Below are 18,151 nucleotides of genomic sequence, written 5' to 3'. Positions count from 1 at the left end.
GGCAGATCCTGACAGATGGAGATGTTGAAGGGGTTATTAAGACATTTAACTCTTCGTACTAGAGCAGGGCAATATGACCAAAAATATTTATCACGATATACATTTGAAATTTTGCGATAACGATATAACTGACTATATAATTGACACCAGACAAAATGCTTTACAACTCCACAACTTTATTAGTGCAAAAAACCCCATCAATGTATTTTCACTTAAACAAGCAGCTGTTTTTTTTATGTGCATTAAAGTTATATAAAAATGTAACAGTGCAAATTCCTTGCCAACAGTTTAACCAAAAGTCATTTCCAGTGGAAATTGGCCGACATATCCTCAGCATAACGATGTATAATATCCACAAAACTTAAAAAGAGGTTATACACACACAATACGGTAATATTATGTTGAAGCACAGTACGTATCACTCCGCGAGGCGCCTGCCTACGACAGCCGTAATGCTCCGACAATCAATCAAGCGGTGCGGGTTCGTAGCTTAGCAAAGTCGTACTAAAACACTTGACAGATTTTCGAGCGCCGTGTACGACATAAAATTGTTTCGAGGTCAGTAAACACAACCAGAATTCATACAAAAAGGCACACGGGATTATAAGGGGCTCTGTCGATTTTCAGAAAAATCAAAGGATTGATTTTAAGTGTGCCGTATTTTCCAAACAACACGGTAATAACGACGGCCCGCTAGCATGCTCTACCAAAAATAGTGCTTTGTTTTGTATCTGACGGACGAAAGCTAAACCAGTTCCACACCACTGAAGTTGCAGCATTTTTACAAACCAATTCTAGTTCATCCGTTTCATTCAACGATCCACTTTCGCTCTTCTCATTCTGCGTCGCCGCCATGTGCGTATGTAAACATAGGCACTGCGCATGCGCGTTTTACCCATATTCTATCGCGATATTTCATTTTCCTATCGTTGCCCAAAATTACACCGGTATTACTGTGAACGGTATGATATAGCCCAGCCCTACTTCGTACCATTCCTCTTATTTACTTAGGCCTCGTCTCCCTCTCTAAACTTTGTACTGTAAAGCACAAGCAAGTAATTTATATATTTTCTGCACAACATGCAGTTGTTATGAATTGACTGAAAAAAAAAATACATTAAGAATGCTTTCTAACCTTGTATATTTAAACCACAATTAACTGCAGATGTATATGCAAGTAGTTGTTACATAGTCCTTAGAAAGATGATAATGGCCATCATGACTCAACAAATCAAGGTATCAGTTTAACCAATGGTTGCTTTCCGTCAAAGTCTCTGTATCCTGGCAGAAACAGGGCCCTGAACATCCAGCTCTCACATGCGTATGACCATCGAGATCAAAAGAGCTCCAGTGTAGCTTACGGAGATTAAAAGAGACAGGTGGACAAAAGGGACTCTGAAAGAGTCAGCCACCCTGTTTAAGGAGAACCTGTGATTTTTTTTACCATCAGCTGGTCAGTTCTGGAAATCTAATGCTCAGCTTAGACACTGTGAAAGATTACAGAAAGGCAAAGAAGGCTAACATATGAAAGGTAATTACTTCAGATATCATGAAATCATGTGTTTGGCTACTGTGTTGATAAAAAGTACCCAGCAGTCTGTGCTCTGCTCGCCTGCAGAGGCATTGTTGATGTAGTCATCTTTATCAAAAATTTACACAACAAAAAAGCTGACTGTCAAGCATGCTCAAATCCCCATAGCAGGAAATTAAACAGTACAGACCATGCAGAGAACTGGTGATGGATGATGGATCAATTACATGTCCCATGTTCAGTTTAGTGTTTTAATCCCTCGGTGTAGCTCCTATTTAAAATTCAAATACTTTATAGCTTTTTCTAACAATAGAACGATCAGCACAATTGACAAGATTGTAAATTGTCTCTTTGTAAAGTTAATTCTTTACAGCAGTGAGATCACTTTAGGCACACCACTCAAAATGCCACCTTGCGAACTGATGTAGAGACAGCCAGTCAGTCCTGTGTATTAATGGTATGCACCATTTAAGTACCTTAAGTAAAAATTTGACAATTAGAAACTTAATCTTTTGACAACATGTGACAAAAATTTGCATTTATACATTTGTTTTCTTTGCTGCACCAACAAACTTTCTGAACTCTGAAGTGACATACCAACTGAACAATGAATCACATCCAACCTCAAAATAACTATGGACCAAAAATGTTAACAGAGTGAGCTATAGCAGTTTAATGTCCAATGGCCAATTCGATCTAATAGCACTAATTCATGAATATTTGATTGCAGTCAATGCATTCCTTTATCAGAGTACTGAAACCAAAGTAGGTTTTCCAGTAGCAGCAGATACCCTGACTGTAGCATTCAATTTCAGTTCTGTGCATTACCCTTGAAGGCTTGGCAATACGTTTTGCACACGGTATGTGAAGTGTAAAAAAAACATTACCAGTTAAACACTGAAACATGAACATTTTTTACTTTGACCTACCCCTGAAAAGCACTGAAATTTCAGGTGCCAACTGAGAGACCAACAAAAATATATTCAGGAGCTTCTAACTCTGTAGATGATGTAACAACCTGATCATACTTAAGTACAGATTAAACTTCAAAGTAATATATTAAATGATTGCTTTCCAAAACAGCTTTAGGGATGCAAAGCTGTTTTATCAAGGGATTTTCACATATATGTCCACCTATTGGCAAAATACAGCTCAGGAGTCAGAACTGGTCTACGGACTATCTCAACATCTAAGAGGAAAACAAACAAAAAATACATTATACATACAAAATAATAATAGAAATTGATGACTAAAAGCTGTAACTCCAGGAGGATTTCACCTAGATTTTCTTAAACAGTTTTTGATAATAAATAATGGATTAATGTCAGCTGTCTCTGTACAGCTAGTAAGTTTCTTTTCACTTGAACAGACCTGAACTCCACCATCTTGAACTTTAGTCTACGATAATACTCTTGGTTCTTTTCTGCAGCCTAAGCTCACAGCGTCGCCGCACCTCAACCAGTTCTCACCCAGCTTCATGTGCTGGTTTTAGTGACCCCCTAGCTCACAGATATTAAGAAAATATCGGGGGGTAGCAACACACTGCAGCCTAAGATGGTGGCGTTAGTTTATCAAACTGCAGGATGAGTCTCACAACATAGGAGTGCTATGATGACCATAGAAGTGCTGGTGCTAACGGTTCAGGTGTGACTGAACTTTCAAAATAAGAGCATGGGGGATTTCCCAATACCTTAGTGATCACATCGTTTTCAAAGACGGACAAAACAAATAAAATCAGCAAACAACTCATAGCCAGTAATATTATATTAGCTAGACTAATTAACGCATCACACTTCAGGAGTCGTGAAGTGTGATGCGTTAATGTTAGGTTAGGTACACAAGTGAAAACAGTCTTACTCAAGAACACAGGTCACCACAGAAAATGATTTAATTCATTTGCATGAATATGACCATGTTTTGTGACCAATGTTTATTTTATTCTTTCACTGATGCAAACATCAGTGATTTTAAAAATTAAATGTGTAAAACTGAGAATTTAAGGTGACTGCACAGCAGGCTGAGACAGAAAAGTCAACATTTTCTAACCTTTGGTTTCTGAAACAGTCACGTAGGCTTATTTTAGAGTCATTTGTTGTGGCCACTGAAATTCATGGATTTCAACACATCTGAAAACTAAAATTGCACTGAAACTTCAGGAAGCATATAAATATGATTGCAATCTCAGGCTTTCACACAGCTTTATGCCTTTATGTCCCAGGGTGCTGCTCCCGGCTGGTTATACTATCTGCAATACATGTAAACAATAATACGAATTCTCAAGCTGATCAATAAAGCATGCAAGACGGTATTTCTGGGAGGTTAAGTACTGATTCAGAAAATATATAATTTTCACTCTGTGGCTGCCAAACAGACTAAAGGAATTCAAGTTAACTAGCCACTTGACCTTTGATTTCACAAACAGTCAATATCTGCTGGAAGCAACTGATGGCTAATTCATCAAGAAGCTCTTACACACACAAATACAAACACACATGAGGACTGATTGCATATGACAACACAAACCCATACACATGAAAATATAAACATAGCCTGCAGTACATTAAATCACACACATCATCCCGTCCTCCTCCCGTGGCCAAGATGAAGTAGGTCTCCAGATAGGTTGCTTAGGTAATGGGACATACCACTCTCCCCTCTTTCAGCTTTCTCTTCTTTCTTTGCTAGTGTGAGCGCCAGCCAACATCTACAACCATGACTTCATGGACCGCCCTGCCACAGCTCCATGCCTCTGCTATAAACCTCTCATTTTCTGTTTCATGCAGGGAAACGCTGGGCGGTTAACTTATTCACAAGAATAAAATGTAGTCTGGCCATTAGTGATGTCCTGAGCTAGTTGACAGGATGGAGGTAGTTTTTCTGAATGGGACTGCCTACAGTTTTAGTGAAGGAAGCTTAGACCAATTAGAGCTGCTATTTTTTATCTTATGAATCAATTATTTGATTGACTGAAATATAATCAGCTTTCCATGGCCATTTGTTTTTCTTTTCTTTTTTTTAGCAAAATGTCAAATGTTTTCTACTTCTATTCTGTTTTTTCATCTTAATGTTGATAAAGTAAGATAAGCCATGGTCATACCTTATCCTCTGTTTTTTTATGGACCAAACAGTAGATCAGTTATTTAAGAAAAAATATAAAATTTCCAGCTTACTGACAAATGAAAATAATTATTAAATGTAGGCAAAACCTATTATCCGAAAGGCTATATTATGTCAACATCCTATAACTGAATTCAGCTTTGGGGCAAACAGTATGGGCAGTATTTTGTTCATGCTATGGACAAAGAGCTCACCAGTCTTAATGAACACATTTCCATAAACACTCCACTTCCCATTAGCAAGGCACATCAGGCCGTATACTGTCCAGTGGTATAAATTATGTGTCATATCGCAATATCTATGATATACCAACACCACACATGAGTGGTGAATGAGGCAATCTCAGGCATGCGGAGGCAGTTTAGTACTTAAAAACAGAGCTACTTCAACAGGCTCCATGAAAACACCTTGCAAAATATGGAAGACTACACTTGCCAATAAACGAGAAAAATCACAAACTTGTTTCACTTGAGGCAAAAAAAAAGTACTGTCAAGCAAAACCAGCCAATGACAGTTATCCTTGGAGAAAATGCTAGTAGCTAGTGATGTGCTTCCCAGAAGTAAACAAGTGTGTCAAATAAGCATCACTCCACCTAACTCACTAGATAGACTACCACCATTGCACTATAATGCTGCTACTGATACCTTGTGTCAATAGAGTCACACTAACAGAATTAAGTAGTCTGTCATCAATGAGAGCAGCTTATTTGAAAAGAAGACTTTCAGTGGGTTTCAGTGATTTTCAGAAAACAAGCAAAAACAAGGAATAATAAACCATTAAAAAAATACATTTCAAATTTAGGACACTAGGTTTTTTCAGTTCGATGATTTCTGATTTAAACTCCACTTTAATTTCTTTGAAGAAAAGTTCCAGCACGGCTCCCTGTGACTACTATGGAAAGCAATGCTTCTGATGCCCATATCATAAGTTAAAGTGTTTTTTTATGTGTAATAGGGTTAAGGTAGCCTGATAACACAGTTATAGGTTGTAATTTAGGTTGTAACATGCCTCTCATCACACTAAGCCAAAATCACATACAAAAAGATAAACAATTGTTCATTAAATCTAATATCCTTTATCATTGCTATATAAAAAACAAGCTGCTTTGGGGCAGTGTACTCTATGTCTTAATGTGATAAAGGCCACAATGTTCACTGATGTATTCACTCTGTTAAATTAACAATTTACCCAAGAAGACTTCCTTTATACTTCTTGGTAGACTTAGCTCAGAACAAAGCTGAAGCGCCATCCTTCTTAATAATTCTATGTGACAAAAAAGGACACACGAGTATGCTCCTCGTGATTAAAGCTGTAGAAACGAAGCACTTCACTTTCACGGTCACACCCAACATCTCCTGCATTATTTTAGTCGGGGAAAAAAAGAAAAACTTTGTTTTGACACAAATAAATCAATCATTACATTAATTACCAAGGCAATTATTTTTAGTAGAAAACCCCTTCGGGGAAAATTACTCCTTTTACACACACTCCATCTTCAACCTACTATAATACACCACTGCAGACAGCTGCACTATCTACTACATAAGCACTATCCACACACTAAGCTGTCTGTCTGTGGCTACACTCCAACTTTTCTTCCAAGTTGGTTAAACAGCACAGGTTGCCTGCCTCTCCAGGGTGTTTTAGAAAGGCAGGCTTGTGGGTGGCTGTAGTGCTTTCCATGCCCTTTAAAGAGACTGAGATATCATGCCCGCAGGGAATGTAAAATGCCACGGTAATACCACATTAGTGATTAATACAGTACATCCACTAAAACCTAATGTGACGCACTGGGCTTTCAAATGTTGAGAAATGAATGCAAAAGTGATAAAATGCTGTTAGTGAGATGGAGTGGCCAGAGGAGGAGGAGATGGGGGAGGACAGATTAGAAAGCACATAATCCCCCAACACATTGGTGACTGACAGTAAGCTACTCCTGCTCTACTGGTGAAAGCGAGGCAAATCTAGCCATGCAATAATTAGCCTGTGAAGTGCTAAGGCCACAGGTTGCATGTAATGACTAACTGCTGTTGTTGTAAACAGCCAGCACCATTACATTGACAATGCTGCTCCAACAAGGTTCCGGTCAGAGGAATGGATGAGTAGCTAATTAGTATCTGTTTGATACAGACCTCTGGGTCTGGCTGCTATCAGGTTTCACATTAAGCCTGAGAGTGTGATAGGGTCATCCCAGGATAGTCCTACTACAGGGGTATTTATATATATTACTGAAGCACGCAGGGAATGCAGGAGAGGCCCAATGAGCTGATTCACTCTGGCAGACACTGATGTGTCTTGTCAGTGTGATCAATCAGCATTTAATCATGGCTGTAATCACACCCAGCAAAACAAACACAGGCACAGGGAAATTGATTAAACACATAACACATGATAGGCTTACACCTACACCAGCAAAATTTTAAGGATGGGCAATGGGGTACAATTTATGCCAGGAAAAGACTGAGTTGAAGTTATTAGGCCCACAGTTTCTTACAATTTTCACTGCATGATCAATTTGGTTAATAGAAGAGTCCCTAAATGATAGTCATGCTCATTAAATTAAAGACATTTGGCATCTGCTCCATTTCCCCGAAGGTTAAAGTTTCATTATAAAGTGTAGGTATGATATTAACAGGATTCTTCCAGAATGACAAGCCTTAGGGAGTGAGGGGGTGTCTATTAGGGTTAGGGTTACAATTGGAAAAGGTGGTCTTTGTTTCAGGCAAAGCAGGACAACCATTAAAATAATAGTGTTATTATACTTATTAATGCTAACCCAATATATAGTACTTGGCTCTGAGTAAAAATATTAGATGTCTAGAAATAAATTAACCACATTTCTAAAATACTTGACAGACAGGTATCGAATCAACACTGCAAAGCTAAGCCAAAAAATTATATTAAGTGCTATTTACAAGCTAGAGTCAGCAAGCACTTAAAGTCGTTACACTGCATAAAATAATGGAATTAAAAGCAGCACAAACAAAATCACATCTATTATCCATTTTCATTAATAAAAAGATCCCTCAGGCAAAAACTACTTATGTCACCATTTCTAGACTATCTGAGACATTGATAGGTATTGACATACCTACATTGATGCGCTGCAATATTTTTCCCGTACAGAACATCAATAACTTACTGTTAGTTTCCATTTTTTGAAAGGGTTATATAATCATATCTTTTTGGGACAATGCAAGTGATAGAAGTTGAAAAAAACATAAAATTATTCCCTGTATTAGACAGGTAGGCTCTGAATTTCTTTTCCACACTCAGCACCACAACTTTCTCACAGATTCACAGTCACAACTTGATACTTAGGATGGAGAAGCACTACGACCACTCAGCATCCTTGCAGATGCTGCGTTGAAAGAATCAAGTGGGTGGGTGGGGGGGAGAAAAAAAGGCAGGCTTTTGTTTTGTTCACTGGCTGTTTGGAAGCGAGGATGCTGAATTTGGCTTGAAATGCGCCCTGTTTTTCTGCCATCCTTGAAAAACGAGCACACCAAAGTGCTTATTTAGAAAGAATCACATCAAGTAGGTTGCACAGGCACTCATGTATAAACAGAAATTAACAGGACGAGCAGTCTGCGCATTTTAAAAATGCTATTAAAAAAAACCCCCAAAAACGAAGGCAACACATAATACATGCATATAAGTGGAAATGTGCACACTGTTGCTGTTTCCCTTTTGTGCAGCACTGTGTTCCAGTTCCATCAGTCACATCACACTGACTCTCGTGTCCCCACAATCCTCCCCACGGTCATTCATCACAGTGTCACTCAAGCGCTGACTCGGGTCCCTGGAGTGTCATGGTAATGCTGTCCCTCAGTGTGTGTATACTCATTCATGTATATGTATATTTTGGTGCGTTTGTGTATGAGTTTGTCTGGATCCATGTGTTTGAGTCCATTCATGCATGCGTTTTTCTATTTTGGGGGTCCTACTGTTTTTTCTTTTTTACTCAGAAGGCGCCGGAGATATGAAGGTGTGTCGCTGCAGTGACAGAGAAAAGGAGAGACAGTGCAAGTCGACAGAGAGCAGTGGGGAGAATTCAGGAGGAGCTCAGAAGCAGCAACAGGCAGAGGGCAAAGAGGATGACAGTGCCTTCTAGTAGCCGCTCTGTCAACACGATTATCTTTGAACCCGGCTTTAGGTCAAAGACGCGTCACACAATATGCAAGACGGTTACTAAAGGGAAGTTACACTGACTCACTGAGCTGCATGGAAAGGAACAAACACAGCCAAGCCAGCTCTGAATTAACTCCCTGAAGATTCAACACAATGAAATTATGAAAATCAAATGTTCTCCTGGCAGATATAAGCAGAGAATTGCTCACCAGCAGCTTTGCTGCAGCTTAGTGCAATATGGATCAGAGCTTCCAGGGAAGTATCCATATGAAGGTATGAACAGAAAATCACTACTCCCAAAGTGTGATCTACCATTGTTGTTTTTCCAATTAACGTCTGCATCGAGCATCTCTCAGAATAAAGCACGATGATATCAATCCTAAAATAAGTGTCACAGAGCGAGGAGCTTTAACAGCTCGGATTACACACATCAGAGGTTCGATAATGCTGTTGATGTGTTCTGTGAGTCCACTTCACAAAATTAAGAGCTCTTCAAAGAAGACCAAATCCCAGTAGCAGCTTCAACAAGCTGTTGCATGCATTGTACACGCATCACTGATCAGGTTTGGGGCAGGCACAAAAAACAAAACATCTCATTAATACAGAGCTATATCAGCAGCATCTTTATATAGAAATTCAAGCTGTTGGGCAACTTCCTAAATGACCCCATGCATCATTTTATTACTGCTCTACGATGAAAAGATGGACCAGTAGATACAACTCAAAAAGATTCACAGAGTATACTCAAAGTAGTTTTGCATGCTTAAGCTTATTTACTTCATAGATTTGATTTTACACACACACACACACACACACACACACACGCGCACACACACACACACACACACACACACACACACACACACACACACACACACGGCAAAGCTTTCTTTAATCAGCACTGTGGATTTTTTCAAACCACTTAAAATACTTTCCATATCTTTTATGCAAGATTATAATCTATTGGTGAATTTTTGAAGTTCATAACATCAAGTTGGCATCATTTTTAGTAATTTTCCAAATAGCAGTTCTATTTTAATACGGTTCACAGTCTTTACATTTAACCTGAAAGGTGAAAAAGTTCATGCTTTCTCTCAACACCAGTGTCTTTACTCAGCCAAACAGCCAACTTCCTCAATTAAAAGTAGTAGTTGAGGAGTAGTCCAACATGAGGCTACACTAAAGTTTGTGATACTATTAAAGTAGAAGCAGTACATCAGACCAATGTGTCCTTTGAAGAAAACTAGGCCATTAAAGAGATTGTTTCAATGACAGCACCAACAAATGTTTATGAAAACACAAATCTTGTAAATTTGAACATTAACAGCTGAATATTTTTATTCAATTTTATTTATTTAGCACTATCAGCTGCCTCAGGACTCTTTATATTGGAAGGTAGAGACCCTACAATATTAGAGAAGATACCCCAACAATCAGGCCCTGTAAGTAGTACCTGGCAACAGTGGAAAAAAATGCACCCTTGTTTAACAGGCAAAGAACCAGGCTAAGGGAGGGGAGAAAGAGAAAAGGAGAGCATAACTTGTGCATAGGAAATGAAAAAGAGGGGACTGGAGAAGAAATACTCAGTGCATCATGGGAATTCCCCCAGCAGCAGCACAACTACAAGATGGTTTCAAAGCGCCTGTTTGAGTGAATGAAGCCAATCAAGAGAATGTGATCAGTGACTGATATTATTAAGTTGATTTAAACCTGGATTCATGTTCAAAAATACAATCAAAATCCCATTAAACTTCCATTATTGTCATACTTACATTGCTGCAGTCACATAATAATGACGAGCAGATTGATGTTGAAAAATCTTTAGCTTACCAGGTAATGATAATGCAACACCATTAAAACTAATGCAGATTCTGTGTTCAGTATGATGAATTGTATAACTCAAGAGTCAGCCAACAGATAAGCAGCAGAATAAATAAAACATACAAATCTCCAATACTGCACAGGATGCATTTAAATTGGTCTGTAAAAATATTGCATATGCAAGACTTAGTTAAACCTTGAAATAACTCTGGGATACAACTCACTGTCTTGGGACAAGCAACAAAATCCATGATTTTCATAGCTATAAAGTCTTTAACAATTGTGTTGAAGAATTCTCAAAGAAGAAAGAGCCATTTATATCCTCTATGTCTACAGAAAGAAAAAAAACACTGCACTGTTCTCTTTAGTAACATTCACAGACTGCATCCACTGCACTGTTAACAGAATCAGTAATAGATCTAATTGCAAAATCCAAGTATGCAACAGATGGGCGTTGCGAATGCTGTCTTTATGTGTTAAAACCAAATTTACTGCACAACTTGCTCACTCTGACTGCCAAAAAGTAAAATATCACAAACAGAGGCCAAAAAGCCAATTTCCTTTTTATTCGTGCAACCAGACATACACATTTCCCCAACACACCTCCACTTTGCTCTGATCAGTGCCCTCAAGTTGTACAAGCACATTAGAAACACAGAACAGACAAAGGGGTCCTACACCTGAAAAGATTAAAATAACAGTATGTTTTAGCCGTGACTTTCCACTCTGAGATAAGCCAACAGAGTGATTTTAGTGGTGTGATTTATTTGGTACTTGGTGTTACTGGATTTCAGAGAACAAAAATACTTGAGTGCAGAAGTAAAGAAAGTGCCAATCGGATATGAGGGGATTTATTATTCGCTATGGCCCAAGACAAATCTGTTCCTCTGCTTCAGTGACTAAAATACTTTAGACTTGTCACTGAAGTATATTTTGTATTTTCCAGCGAGGTGATGCTATTGTGTGAAGGATGAGGACAACAATAAAGCAACAGAAAAGAATAGATTTTCAACAAAGCTTAAACTCCAACCTGTGCAGCCAAACATAGTAAATCAAAAAAGAAACAGCCAGCATGCTCTCAGTCTTGCACCATTGGAGAGAAAGCACAATCATCAGCCGCCAAGTTATTTTACGTTTTTTTCTTCACTGGAAACCTTCTACGCGTAACCTGAACACCACAGAAACAGAGCCACCTGATGGCTAAGAGACTGCAGAGAGGGTCCGATCCCAGCTCAGCCCAAAAGAGCTGACATTTAGAATACAACACATAGAGAGTATACTCACGGTTTTGAAGTCGTTGGGACTGCAGTCTTCACCTTGGTATCTGCAGTAGAGCATCATCTCTTCCAGGTCATGGCCAACCCTCTCAATGAACTCCTTCATGCTGAACGCTTTGGGCCTGTAGGCCGTGAAGTTTGCCTTTTCCTGTAGGAACGCAAGCACATCAGGCTCCGCCAGGTGTGGCTGGGGGATAGCCAGGTGCACATCGAGCAGGGCTAGCAGCTCTCCGGCGTGGTACAGGTCGTTGCGTGTGAGACGGCTGAAGCGATACACATTGAGGTTACAGATGGTCACAGCAGGGAAAACCAGGCTGCTTGACACCACAGCATCCACGCTGGTCACGTGAGGGTAGGAGAGGAAATAGGCCAAACGCTCTGTACTTTCCAGGGCTAACAATCCCAGGCAGGCCAGCAGAGCCACAGCCCAAAGCAAGCGGCGTGCACTGGGCTGACCATAAGGGAAAATAAAGCGAAGTCCATGCAGCGTGCTGGTGTGGACGAAGGCCTGCCAGGAGGTGGGATGTAGGCTGGAGCTTTCCTGGCTCCCCTGACTGCCACAGTTCTCCTTCAGATCCATCATCAGCTCTCCACTTCCTCAGCCAGGGAGCACCCGTAAACTCACACCTGCACAAACAGAGATGGAACTTCAGTGAAAGGCTTAGATTCATAGTCTAAAATCATATCGACTGCACTGATACGATGCAGGGAAATAGGCTAAAAGACAAAAATGGAAAAAAAAAATTTAGAAAACTGGAACAGAGATCTGCAGCAAGCACTGACAGCAAGCATGCAAATACGACAGATAAAAAAGATAAAACAACTGAAAAAGGAGAGGAAGTAGATACAGGAAGACAAAGATCTCCACAACCCACATAACTACTATGAAGAGTAAGAAGCAGAGGAGAAAGATGCTCCCTCAGGGCATCCCTCTCCTCTCCACCTCCATTCTCAATCACTCCCTTGAGCTCAGAGTTAGTGTGGCTGCCAGACTGCCTGTGGCTCCTACTATACCCAACACACACATACAAACATCCACTCAACACACACTCTAGACAAATCCCAAACTGCCCTGCTCTCTTTCTTCCTCAGCTGCCCTCTGTGACTGCTAGATTTCAGACAAAAAACACCAGAAGTAAGTCCTCTGTGACACCCGGAGCAAGAGGTGAAAGTCACTTAAGCCGAAAGCCAGAGAAAGCTGCCTCTGTGTATTTAATGTCCCGACTCATCTCCATTCAAAAGCACACACATACACACTCTCTCACTCACGCGGTAACTCTCTTATGCATGAGTGTGCATGCGAGCTGCCACACACATATAAGCGCACACGCACACAAGGCTTCTCATGGTTTCCGTGCCCTCAACTAATGACAAGCCTAAGCACCTCTCTCGTTCAGCCTAGCGAGAAGACATCCAGCCGGCGCGAGCGTGAGTCTGACAGCGCACGTGTGTGTTTGTGTGCGTGTGAAAGAGAGAGAGGGACACAGAGAAAAGCATAAGAGAGAGAGAGATGATCAGAGCCGCTGCTTAGTCTCGTATGCCGATCCAAACTCCTGCTTTCCTGTGGCCAGATACATCCGCTTTCCCTCCTCTTCCCAGCTCATCTGTGGTGGCGGCGAACAACAGCGGAGCCGGGAGAGACGGAAGGCGCACACACCAATACACGCTTGTACAGAGAGAGAGAGTGGAGAGAGAGCGTGAGGGAGGAGGAGGGAGAGAGGAGGGAAGACAACACTCTCCTCCCTTGCTCTCTCAAAAGCAAAGTCTCTTATTGAATAGCTTTCCTCCTCCTCCTACAAACACTGCCACCTTAGCTCGCATTTGTATCTGAGCCCTTTATATTTTCATATGGCACCAACCTCAAACTGAGTGATGGATGGATGCAAAACAGGAGGCTGTCAGGGAGGAAGATAGTAGACGGGAAAACAGTGGTGGCTGCTTGGCCAGGGATGGGGGGGGCGGCGTATGTCATGGGAAGTGAAGCAGAAGTAGAGACGGAGGAGTAAAGGCTGGGAGATGTAGGTTGAGGGGAGGGATAAGGACAAAAATAAAATTGGAAAACTAAAAAAAGAGCAAACGAGCAAGCGTGGTCACACAGGCTGCACAGCAATGGCACACAGAGGAAAGTAATTTAGACGTGCAACGTCACATGAGGAAGAGGGAGACACGGATGTAAAGGGAATAACAAGCACACAGAGTGTGTTTGCCGTGTGGAATGCAACATTTAAATCACGAGCTTGTAATTCATAAGGAGTCTGATCTTTCTCAGAATGAAGCGAAAGCGAGAAAACAGCGAGTTTTGTGAGGCAACATAAGGAGACAGGAGCAGCAAAGTGGTGAGGAGAGAATAACACGAGGGTGTTAAAGGTGGTAAAAGAGGAACGAGAACGCCTGTGTGTGTATTTGGACTGACTGGAAACAGGTTGTCAGAATGATCCCTAAAAATATATACGAATTTCACCTCCAACTGAATAAGAAATTGGACAGCTGGAGAGGAAAATATATCAGTTTGACACATTTTATTCAATTGGAACCGCTAATACATGAGCTAATATTTGTCTTTAACTTAAATCCACAATAAACTGATTACTCCTTAGGTTAGAAACTTAGACTTTAATAAATACAAAAGCAGTCTTTTGCACCAGGGAAGCTTTTACATCACTAAATCAAATTCAAATAAAAATATGTTAAAACTACAAGAAGAAAGAAATGGAAAATATTGTTACAATTTTACCTAACATGTTAATCAGAGGTTATCAGGATTCTGACAGGTTGGCAGGCTGAATTACACAGTAGGCCATCTTGCACAAACATGTTACATTTACCATGTTATTGAAAAGATTAGCTGGGACATCAACATAACACACAGAGCAACTGATACTGGATGCATTACACCTGCTGAATCTGACAGTACACTAATACTCTTATTCTTTTAGTCCTTATTCTGGTCCTCGTGTCTGTATGCCAGCTCCCAAGCACTTCAAGTTTCTTAAAACATGCACACACAACAATAAAGAAAAATGTATACTAGACAACCTCCATCTCATCAAACTTAGACTCACTAATAAACACCAACAAGCAGACACAGCTGATACTTGATTTGACAATTCCAGAATAGTACAGAATGAGAACTAAGGAGTGATTTAGGTGAAGTCAGTGACAAACTTTAAAACTTTAGGATCCCTCTTGGTGAAATCCCAACATGCTGTCAGCTGAGAAGCTCATTTTCTAAAATTACCGGGCAATTACAGCATACCCCTAATCAAGTGATTAAAAAGTAATGAGCAGCCCAAATGAAACAGCCACTCATAAAACTATGTGTCGGTGCCTGGAGCAGAAACCTCTTCACTATTTCTAAAGATACGGTTTGATATTTAATCAAAGGTACATCAAGTGCCAAACATTTTTAACCATGTGAAGTTACTAATGATAATTCATGCATTTTTAAACTCCTGCCATTATAATTAGCCTAACTTCCTACCTGTATGCTTGTTTTCTAAGGCACATCAACAGGTTGATATGGTGCTGCACATCCTGTTCAACCTATTTAACAAATGATTAATTTTTATTAAATGTATTACACTTTTATTTCAGTTGAACATTTCTCAAGACATTAATACCCTATTAAAAATTTGGTGCATTGGCTAGCCCGCGGCTAATCTCAGCTCATGCAACAGATGAGGTTTTAACTCCTCCCCCTTCGTACTCTTTTAAATAAGTTCATCATTTTAGCCAGGGCTCCTTCTGTTTGTTTATAGGATATAGAGAATGTTCTAATATTAAGATTATATTTATTTTTCTAACCACAATATTAAAGAATACAGACCAGCTCAGCAGCTTGTGTTGTCTTCTGGACCGACTGTACACTTTCACCTTTAAAACAAAGATGGCGACCGGAAATTAACTACTTCTGCCCGGATTTCACAACAAAATAAGTTGATGACCACTTAAAAAAAACCCATGTATAGATAACCTATTATACCAACAAAACCAACCTAGCTCCTGTAAGGACAAACAATGTAATATCTTTTATTTCTTTGTTTAACCAAACCAGAGAGAAATTTTGGGGGAATGGTTGCTTGTTTAGCTTCTACTTCACAGGGATATAATAAGTCAGTAGCTTATTGTATAACCAAGGGAAAAAAAACAGACTCCAGTACTATCTAATATAAAAATTTAAGTTGTGCCTAAGGCACAAAGTGGGTTTGTATCTCCAGCAGTTATTTGATCTACAAAGAAAGTCACAACACAATGTTGTTGTTTTTTTACTCTTTCTACTTTTTATTTGCCATTTAAGAAAACATGTTTGATATTGTCCTGTACCTATGCCATCACTTTGCCCTTTCACACTTATTTCAGCAATTAGCAACAACACACAAATCCTAATCCCACAGAAGTTGAAAGATTAGGTTATTTTAGTGTTATCTTTCTGACAAGCACACACTCCGAAGCGCACTCAAAGCCTACACCCACACACACTGTCAGTTGATCACAGTCTTTCTCCGAAATGTGGTCTCAGACAGCTGCAGGGTTTGCTGGTTTCTTAACAACTAAATTAAGCAAATCTCCCCTTTTTTCACTGAGGTAATGAGCATGGTTTTACAGGGATTAAACAGTCTCCAGGGTTGAAAATAAGGCTTTATGTGTTAGCAATCTTATCTTCCTTTATCCATCCAGCCAACTTTCCATGCACAGGATTAGTGAAGGCAGGAGGATTGTTAGCATTGCCATAAATTTCTCTTTTTTTTTTAATTTGCGTGGCATTAATGCTAAAAAGCTTAGTGCAACATTCTGAAATGAGTCTGTTTATTATTATTTTTTCTGTCATTGGGAAAAGGCATAATATGCTACTTGACTTGGATTACAGTTTTTCTCAAATGCTAAAACACATGTCACAAACGTTACCACCAGGTCCCCCAATGTCCAAACACAACACCCTTCTCTAAAGCTACATAAACACAACCACACCTTCCCACTGCAAAACTCAAACTCCCACACCAAGAGAGCAGCTCGAAGCTGTCAAAACTATAAACACTATACACAGCATTACACACTACAGCAAAACAATTGAAAACACAATGCTCAATTTGTGAGAAGGTTCTTTGTTTCATAACTGCCAATGCATATTTTAGAAACTATACAGTAACGGATCGTCGTAGATCTCTGCAGAGGATTAGGCATTTAGATTTGTGAGTTTCATATGAGTAGTATAAATCTATAGAAAATCCTGCATGTACGTACACTACTGTAACACAACTCAGTGCAAAAACAGAATCTATTGCACACAACAGTAATCTTGAAAACATGAACAGGGTGTGAAGTTTTTTTATTTACGTTATTCACACCACACACACACCACAATCACTGTGCGGCATCATGTCGCTGAGCTGTTGCTCGCATCTCGTCCGTAATGATGGTGCGAGGTTGTCTTGCTCTCCCTCCTGGACCTTCTCCTCTCCCATGTTGGCCTTCTCCTCTTCCTCGTTGGTCGCTCCTCTTCCTCCTCTCATTTGAACTCCTCTTCCTCATTGGCCTGCTCCTCTTCTTCCAGGGCCAGCTCTTCTCCCTCCTCTGCATCAAATTCCTCTTCCCCTGACTCTGCCTTCATCCATTGTGTTTGTTTGGAACCTTCAGCATACTGTGCACTCTGAACTTGCTTTTACATGTGGGTACAGCATTAGCAACAAGTGTCTTCAATTTTGAGTCATTGTGTGTAGTGAATGACGCCAGGTGTGTTCCCTGTGTTCAAAGATTGGTGACTGTGGCAAGCATTTTGCATCACATGGGCTTTCATTTGAGGATATGAGCAGAGTTGTTTTGCAACATGTGTTTTAGCAAGGAAAGATGTGTTTAGATTTATGAGTACAGAGGGTTGTGTTTTGTGAATTGTGTCTTCATGTGACATGTGTTTATGGTACTGGAATATGGTGGCTACATTTAGTAAATGTGTTTAGACTACTGGTCATTTGGGTTACAGGATTGGCTTTTGTGTTTTAACATTTGAGAAAAACTGTAACACCGACAGCCGGTGATCAGTCACACATTTAGAAGTGCCAGGGAAAAGATGCACCTGCATATGAGTGATAAATAAATGGAAAGGGCAAAAATTAGTCTTGGTGCAGCTGCTATCTTGTCATTGATTTATCAACTACACTACACATGCATAAGATTTTTTGCTATTTTCATAATGTCTATCGCCATAAAACACATATGATTCTTATTATCAAATCAGTGGTTCCCTATGCTCCATGTATCTGTTTGACTGGATTGAAC

General features: G+C 39.9%; 1 protein-coding gene across 2 annotated transcripts in view; it reads right to left on the bottom strand.

Moving 5' to 3' along the window:
• asic2 (acid-sensing (proton-gated) ion channel 2) overlaps positions 1 to 15,783 on the bottom strand; it is a 412,120-nt gene extending 396,337 nt beyond the window's left edge. The window contains exons 1-2 of one of the 2 annotated variants that reach the window (XM_080904180.1): positions 15,705 to 15,783; positions 11,886 to 12,505 (exon numbers count right to left, since the gene is read on the bottom strand). In XM_080904180.1, the coding sequence (XP_080760306.1) occupies positions 11,886 to 12,461 (576 nt within the window). In that variant the 5' untranslated portion in view covers positions 12,462 to 12,505; positions 15,705 to 15,783. Of the gene's footprint in view, positions 1 to 11,885; positions 12,506 to 13,262; positions 13,460 to 15,704 lie in introns of those variants that run through there. The other variant, XM_080904181.1, reaches the window with a different exon arrangement.
• Between the last annotated feature and the right edge of the window lie 2,368 nt (positions 15,784 to 18,151).

Source organism: Rhamphochromis sp. 'chilingali', assembly GCF_963969265.1.
Source record: "Rhamphochromis sp. 'chilingali' genome assembly, chromosome: 15".
Classification (NCBI taxonomy): Eukaryota; Metazoa; Chordata; class Actinopteri; order Cichliformes; family Cichlidae; genus Rhamphochromis; species Rhamphochromis sp. 'chilingali'.
The sequence above is the reverse complement of the archived record's forward strand: the minus strand, read 5'-3'. Positions and strand labels throughout refer to the sequence as shown.